We start from the raw sequence: 8,268 nt of genomic DNA on the forward strand, positions 1-8,268 counted from the left end.
AAGACGAGGCTTCAGAGCTGTATTGAGTGTGGTGTTTCTGATGTGTGTTCAAGATGTTACTGTTGATGTGATATAATAATATAATAAAGTGACAAAGAAATATTATTGTTACAGAGTTACTGTAGGGCTACTCTAGTATCCACTGCTGCCCTCAAATCAGAGGCCAAAATGTGTTGTGTTTCTTAACAACACAGCTTTGTTCAAAATGGCAAAGATAGTATGTACCCTCTACGTTCATTTGTATGTACATATACTCTTGACTTTGACTCTCGACTACATGCACACAAACATATGCATTAGTGTGGGTACAATCATGTGAGTACAAGTAAATGTTTCTTAAATGAAGTCATTGTTCCAACAACCAAACAAATATGCATAAGAATGTATATTTGAGTACCTGACTGCTGTCCCTATCTCCTGCCTCAATGTTTTTGGAATGCTAATGTTCTCACACGCCCCTCCCCACTATTTGTCCTTTTACAACATCCTTTTCCGAGCACAACAACATTTTAGACTATTTATTACAATGTATTTGTGACGCACACCATTCAGCCTTATGTGTTGATTTTTATGTTATAACTTTAAAAATATTCCAAACTAATTCTCTTTAAATGGGAAGACTTGGTTTCTCCCATTTGAATTTTTATGGAACATTTGACTTTTTAGAACTCAGCATGTAGCATACATGTCACACAGCTCACTCACAGTTTAAAAGCAAATACATTTTATGTATGCTTAGTCACCATATTTATCCTGTACCACATTTGTTGCTCCAGAAATCAACCCTTTACCCTTCTTTTCTCCTGTCGTCTTTTGTTTTCTTTCCTCTGCGTGATATGTTGCTTCTCTATGTATGGTGCTGTTTGGAAACTCATCTTTTTTATCCACATTTGCTCTGTTACTTTTTGATGCCTTTCATTTCTGCCTTCCTCTCCTCCACTCCACTTACATTATGACTGGTGCTTTGATTCTTCTTGTTGCTGTGGTTCTTGTTGTCTTTTCTTGCTTTTCTATGTGGCCTCTCTTGCTTTCTCTCTGCCTCTCTATCTTGCACTCTCTCTTTCCCTCTCTATTTGTTTCATACTCTATCTTTCCCATCCTCTACATTATTCTACATGTTCTGTCGTTGAATTCGTGGTTCGTTCCTTTTATTTGCTTTATTTCACTTTTTGTGTAGGGCAGTAGTTCGGTCAGCGGAAGTCCTGTCCCCTCAACTTCGGGGACCAGTACGCCACGTCGAGGCCGTCGACAGTTGCCTCAGACCCCCGCAACACCCCGGCCCCATGTAACCTACTCCCCTGTGGTCCGTAAGGCCATGCCCACACCACCTGGGGGGCCACAGGGCAGACCCCCAGCCCCAGCCCCTCGCCGATTTTCTCCTGAGCCTCCCCAAGGCCAGGGCCCTCCTGCTTCTGGCCTCCCACTGGCCCATCATGGCACTGCCCGCCAGGGTCATCATCCCCCGCCTCGCTGGGGAGACACAGGTGGAGGAGGCGGCTCCATGGAAGGGGACGGCTGCTTCTACAACCAGGACTACCAGGACTATGAGCCCCACCATGAACCACCTGCCTACGAGCAGAACCCCATACAGGGTGGCAACCCCCACCCACATGCTCTGGCCAACCACCCACTGCCGCCTCCGCCACAACCACAGCCACATAACCCCCATCCCCACCCTCCCCCGCAGCCACACCCTGTAAACAACCCCCACCCTCATCCCCAGCCCCACTCACAGCCCAGTCGCACCTCACCTAGGACTGCCCACCATGCGCCCCCTCCCACCACTGCCCTGACTGGGCCTGTACAGGGCCAGGTGCAGCCTGCTGCCCAGCGTCGCCTACCCAATGGCTACCGCTCCTCATCACCTTCCACACATCTCCACGGACCCCCACATACTGGGCCTCACAAGGTCCCCCCTCCAACCGGGCATCCCAGAGGGCCCCGCAAGGGCCTGCATGAACCCTACAGCGAGACAGAGGAGGATGACTGGTGCTAGCCTCTGGGGATGGGGGAGGGGCATACGGAGGAAAAAGAACTGATAGATGGACCGAAAGATGAAGATTGGAAGCTCTCAGCCAGAGCACTGACTGCCAAGGGAAACCACGACCTTTTCTTTCCTGTCTGTTCAATTTTTCCTCTCCTCCACTGCTTGGCACATCCCAGGGATGGTGGGCTGGATGAGAGGATAGGTGTCAGGATGAAGGGATGGAACAAGAATGCTGAGGCAGGATCTGGAGAAACAAGGGGGGCAAGAGGAGGTCACAAACCACCTCCACATTCTGCTTGCGTTGTTGTTGCATTCATCTCTTGATGCCAAATGAGACCAACCTCAAACTGCAGTTTTTAAGGATGCAAACAGGAGGGGTGATAGACACTAGTCTTTATGTGTCTTAAATTATGCCTCTGGCAACGAGCTACAGCCACTTACAAGATGTCAAGAGTTGCGACTCGACAAAAGACACTTTACAGTCAAAGACAAAAGAACGACCAATTTTTTTTTTTTTTATTTGCCTCTCAAAGCTAACTTCAGTTAAGTTAGCTACAGAAAGAATCAAATCCAACCCTCCCAGCCACCAGTTGAATATTGATGAGTTTTATCATCTGTGTTTTTAAATAAGAACAAAACTGACAATGAGCCCTCCACCTGTGTGAGGTGAGAAGGCTAAGTGGGTGGGAGAGTTGGGGAGCGTTGCACGGGGTTGACAAGTCCCTCAGTCAAAATCTAGAGGACCGGATGGGGTGTTTTGGGGATGTTTCCCCCCATCCCTGAAGAACACCCTCTTCACAAACAGTTTAACCAACCTCAACCTATGACCTAATGAGAGAAGAAAAACAAAAATGCGGAGATGGGTTTCAGAAACGAAAAACAAACCAATAACTGTTTTCTGCAGTATTTCTTCTATTCCTGCAGCTGCTTCTTCTTCTTCCTCCTTCTCTTCTACTTCTTCAAAACATTGAAGCTTGAATCTTCTGTTGCACCCCACACAGCTTCGTTTTTTAGACTTGCGGAGTTGTACACCCTGTGGAATCCTGCATGAATGATACAAAAAAAATTATAATAATAGCAACAATGAGAAATCTACTGTATGTGGGGGGAAATTTTCCTCAGTCCTTTCTGTTGTGGTCTGTAGGGTTTCTCTCTTTTTTTCAGTAAAATGCCTTTCTGTTCCTCTCTCTCTCTCTCTTCCTCTCTCCTCTGTATGACATTCCTCTCTCTGTACCTTCTTGTACACTAGAATCAAATGACAGAGGGAGATTGGATAGTTACTGTATGTATATCTAGACGGAACAAAATGATTACTTTTTGCTTGCTTGTCTGTATGTTCTGTGCCAAATGCTTGCCACTGATACAGCTGGAATTGCACATATTTTTGTGGAAGTAACTTTTTGTAACTAAGGTGATAAATCCTTCAATGATATACTGGGAAGCAGGGTAAAGTGGGGGATAAAAAAGTGGTGTCCATATTGGTGAACAAGTTTGACAAATTAGTAACATCTCAAAGTCTTCCAGGGTTTTGGGTTAAAATAGGGTCATCAGAGAGAAAGAGACCAATAGAAAGGCAGAGAAAGGAGAGAAACTCTTCATCTTTGTTTTCCTTGTTACCGGCCGTAATAATGGATGAACAGATAATCTAATAACTTATAATGATCATGATGATTGTGATGATGAGGCAGATTTCTCCATGTTTGGTCTTCTATCCTCTTCTTTTTGTTTGTTTCATTTTGAGCTCAGCGAATCATTTTTCCAACCCTGGGGTGGCGCTCCAAGCCACACTTGCATTGTGGGAGAATGAGTTTGCAGGAGGGCGAACACAAGCCAGTCAATAGGCTAAAGAAGATCAAGAATTCAGACAGTGGATGAACTCGATTTTGAGTCCCCTTTTCAAATTTCACAGCTCTTCCCTACATGTCTCTGCATTTAAAGAGTCTGCCCTCCTGCAGAGGCTACAACAGAGTTCCACCACCACCACCACTTGTGACCTTCAGGTGGCGCTGTAGGACAAACAGTGTCGCCCCTCTTTTTGTACCTCTCGCCATTCAGAGCTGTTACACATGATCAGTGCATCAGGAACACAGTTTAGCTCATTCTGTCACCAGTAGACCACCTCATCTGTGTTCACCATGTGTAAACACGGGTGACTGAGTTGCACAGTAACACAGTTCAGATGGGTTGGAAAAACGATGTCTAGGCCACGTCATGGTCCTGGAAAAAGTGTTACGTGTGTATCACTCCTATAGATCTTTATTTCGATCTGCGTGTTTCTCTGTGTGCCCCAAACTAACACTTGTCACTAACGCGTGCCACTGTCAGCCCCAACATTATTATCATCATGATTTTATTTATTTATTTGACCAATGTTTTACCTGGAGGCCTATCACATGTTGACCAGAGAATGCACCGAAAAAATAGAAAAGAAAAAAAAAAAACTGCCTATTAGTGTCTTTCCAACCTCAGTGGAATGTCACAGACAAGTATTTTTTCACATCACTACACGTAAAATCAGAAAGCACACTAGGTATGTAGCTCCTGGTTGTGGTGTTTGTGTGTATGTACATGGGAGAGTGTGTTTCTGATAAGTTCTGGTGTTTTGGTTTTGTGCTTGCTTTGCTTTCTGTTCCTCGTCTCCAGAAATCCTTTTGAAATCCTCAGATGTTTTTGAGTCAATCATTGTAACAATCCTCAACTCTGTGTGTTTGTGTGTGCAAAAATGTGTGTGTGTGAGTGAGTGTGTGTGCGTGCATGTGTGTGTGTCTGTGTGTGTGCATGTGTGCGTGTATTGTCAGTAACCCCTGAATGAGACATGTAAAGCCCCAAACATTCTCCATCCATCTTTGTGTCTATGCTGCAGTGAAATCCACTAACACGCTGATTAAACACACACAGTCTTCAAAAAGCAATGTAAAGCCGCTACTGAGAAGAAAAAAAAAAAAACTAATCAAAAAAAAAAACAAAACAAAAAAACAAAAACATTTTTAAGTACAAAAGATTAAAAAAAGGAAAAAATATCTAGTTCCAGAAATGCATGTGCTATGTGCATGCCACACCGTGGGTTAACAGTCATCTTCAGGACATAAAAGAAAAAGCAGATTAATGAATTCAGAGGAATAAAAAAAAAAAGATATATAAATAGATAGATGTTTTTAAAAAGCAATGTTTCCTTTTTTCCTTCTATTTTTGAGAACAAAAAAGGTTAAAAACTAAAAAAAAAAAAGTCTAAAGAATAAAAACACAAAAGAGACTTTGGTGAGAGTCAGAGTCTTGTTTGTTTTCTTCTGTTACATGGGTTTGAGGCACAACACAACCATGTTCAGGACACCACAAAAAAAGAACTGTTTTTAATGAAAAAAAAAAAAATATAGACAAAGAAAAGAAAGTGCAGTTCAGAAGATGGTGTATTCTCCCTTCTACTTTTTGTGGGGGTCAGGGGGTGCAGGAGCAAGCCAAATCTGATGATGTACTCATTCTAACTGGCTGTGGAACCTTTGATCTCTCACTCACTCCCTCTATTTTCTCTCTCTCTATCTCTGTCTCTCTCACACTCTTATCTGTCGCACTCTCAACCTGTCTCACCGCTATTTCTACCAGTGCATTTTGTAATTCCAAACAGAACTCTTCCTTAAGAATAAAATCCAGAGAGAATGCACACCGCCTGGCCTCCGTTCTTGTCTGTATTATTGCTCTGGTGTTTTTAACTGTGAGGATGTGTGTTGTGGGTGTGTATGGCTCACATTTAGCCTTTAAGGCGGTACTCACTATGTTGTTACTCACCAAAACACATAGTATGGGTTAATCAGATTTGTGCTGTGGCTGGAAACAGTGTTGATGAGAGTGGCGAGACTGAACTAAACAATAACTTTTGTCGGCTGTAAAACCAAAACAATGAGCTGTAAGACACTAAAGCGCTCTTTAAGGCCATTCAAAATACACATGGTCATCTATGTATTTGTTAGTGCAAGTGTATTTATTTAATGACAAATCTAATGGACTGATGGGGGAATGGTCTGCAGAGGACATGAATGTGTCAGCATATTCGTTAGCTTGTGTATAAGAGAGAGAGCAAAGGGGGGAGGGGGTAAAGAAAGGGCTCAAGCAATAGGAATACCAAGACACATTTGCTTACATGAGAGAGCGAACAAGTGTGTGTGTGTGTGTGTGTGTGTGTGTGAGAGATATGCATGACGTGTATTTTCACGGGCATGTCCAGACAGTTCCGGCCACTCCTCCCAGGCCTGTGTTCACAGACACGGTGCTCTGGTTTCAGCCGGAAGAATGAGCAGCACTGTTGGGGCCTCATGGTTGGGGGGGGGGGGGGGGATCACACAGGCACTTCCCCCCACATTCCTTCCTCTGTTTTCCTGGGTTAACCCCCCTCCCCCAACGCAAACACACAGCCACTGGCGAATCCCTGTTGCACCCCCCACCGTACAACTTGTCTCTGGAAGGGGGGGCAGGGGGCAATGCATTCCAAAACTTACAGCCTACTTTAATATAGAAACAAACGAAAACTAAATAAACTTTTAAATGCACAAGTTTTTGAAATATTAGTTTGTCTTCATTTGAATTACAGATCACTGAAATTCAGCTTTACTCAAACTAAAAGGAGTAACATTCCTCTCTGTACCCTTTAACCCATCCAAACCCGGTTTGTTGTAAAGAATACCCATTGACTACCTGTGTGGTGTCATTTATGTACTCCACTCTGGTGTAACTGATTTTTTTTCCTTTACATTAACTTCTGCACCATAACTGCTGGATCTGAATCAATCACTGTGGCTCCCACAGTTCTTGAGGAGGCAGGGGACTCTGATTGTTCTCAGTGTTCGGCCAGCCAGTGGCTTTTACGGCCTCCCCCCCTCATCCTTTGGACCGCGATCTCCTGAATTGTCCCTGCTTTTGTTCTGCAAATCAGTGTGGGGGGAAGGAAGCAAACTTCTTTACACCCGAACCAGTTTCCTGTCACACACTCAAACACACCCACACGCCACTTTCACACTGATTTTCTTGCACTGCCAGCAAAATCCCCCACTATCAGCAGCATTTTTGAAGTATCACTACACATCCAGCCCTCATTTCCACCATATGCTGCTATCGCACTTGCAGATATGACTGCTATGTCTGTTATAAACAACACGTCACTCCAGATTCGCTTTAGTACAAAATGTTTAATAAATACTGAGGTAGTTGTAGTCATTGAATGTTTTACACTTGGATTCATCAGCACAGCCCCCCATGCTCAGTCAACACGTAGGCCCCAACACACTCATAACACATTACATTTGGAGAGTAGAGTTTAGAGTTAGGGCAGTCTAAGGACCACTTCCTGTAGCTCTGCCTTGAACAGCTGAAGTCAGCCCCTGCAGTCAGCTGTGCCCCATATTTAGGCCAAAAGTCACTGGGGCGACTTTGCACCAACTGGGCTGCTTCCGTGATTCCTGTAACATGCCCCATCTTGTTCAGAGGCATGCCTGGCACTTTCAGGAGACACCGTCTCCGGGTGTCCATCCAACTGACCCCAGGACAGCCCCACTGCAGACGCGTCCAGGCTCCTCAAGGATGTGTGGAAAAGTTTCTCGCCTTTTACTTTGAGGCCGCGCAGGGTTTCAACACGCTGCAATGGCTCTCTGTAGAGGCAGGGGGGTTGGAGGTGCCCCCAGTTCGCTGCTGCAGTTCACATAGTCCATCAGAAGGGAATTTACAAGAAGCTGTTGAGGGCAGTTCCCCTGCTCAAGCTTTGCTTTCTTGCAAGGCAGGAAGTCCGGTTCGGCGGCCGCTTTGCCCCGTCTTTTCCTCGAGTGTTGTGCCGGGCCAGTCGGGCACAGGTTCTCCTTGTTCTCTGCGCCGGCTCCCTCTGGGGGGGGGGCTACGACCTCCTCTCGGGGTAAAGTCTGAGGCTGTGCGGTAGCAAGCGAAGCGGGATCCCGGAGCTCCACATGAGCGCCAGCGGGCACCGCGCTCGGCTGGGCCGCCGGGTGTTGCCGCTCACCTCCCGGTGCAACACCTTCCGGCGTCGCCTGGGCCGCGTGGTAGATGTCCCGGGCGGATTTCATCACCAGAGTCAGCAGGAGACTGCGGTGGAGACGGAGACCCCCTCGTTGGCTGCGGGAGCTGTACAGTTTCCCCAAAGCCACCACCATGATCCTCTTGGCCTCGGCGCTGACCTCCATGTCACAGCTTGTTTTGAAACCAGTCCAGGACAAACAATCAGGGGTCGGTTTGTGGGCTCAGTCTCTCCCCGCTGGCTCCACACGCAGACACAATACAGGCCG

At 45.8% G+C, this 8,268-nt stretch overlaps 2 protein-coding genes across 13 annotated transcripts in view; one reads left to right on the forward strand and one right to left on the reverse strand.

The window, feature by feature from the left end:
- The window catches only part of cacna1aa (calcium channel, voltage-dependent, P/Q type, alpha 1A subunit, a), a 64,167-nt gene extending 58,522 nt beyond the window's left edge, over positions 1-5,645 (forward strand). For 11 of the 12 annotated variants that reach the window (XM_071473958.1, XM_071473966.1, XM_071473960.1 and 8 more), the window contains one exon: positions 1,178-5,645. In XM_071473958.1, the coding sequence (XP_071330059.1) occupies positions 1,178-1,996 (819 nt within the window). In that variant the 3' untranslated portion in view covers positions 1,997-5,645. The remainder of the gene's footprint in view (positions 1-1,177) is intronic. The other variant, XM_071473969.1, reaches the window with a different exon arrangement.
- A 1,499-nt stretch (positions 5,646-7,144) lies between these two features.
- Positions 7,145-8,268, reverse strand: ier2a (immediate early response 2a). Its single transcript, XM_071473971.1, has one exon. It carries the CDS (start codon positions 8,164-8,166, stop codon positions 7,603-7,605), a length of 564 nt encoding a protein of 187 aa, XP_071330072.1. The 5' UTR covers positions 8,167-8,268; the 3' UTR covers positions 7,145-7,602.

Source organism: Trachinotus anak, unplaced genomic scaffold (genome assembly GCF_046630095.1).
Source record: "Trachinotus anak isolate AG129_WGS33_773 ecotype Australia unplaced genomic scaffold, CSIRO_AGI_Tana_v1 ptg000003l, whole genome shotgun sequence".
Classification (NCBI taxonomy): domain Eukaryota; kingdom Metazoa; phylum Chordata; class Actinopteri; order Carangiformes; family Carangidae; genus Trachinotus; species Trachinotus anak.

What these genes read in the sequence shown, in the direction of transcription:
- ier2a (XM_071473971.1), bottom strand. Translation starts at nt 8,166, where the DNA reads ATGGAGGTCAGCGCCGAGGCCAAGAGGATCATGGTGGTGGCTTTGGGG.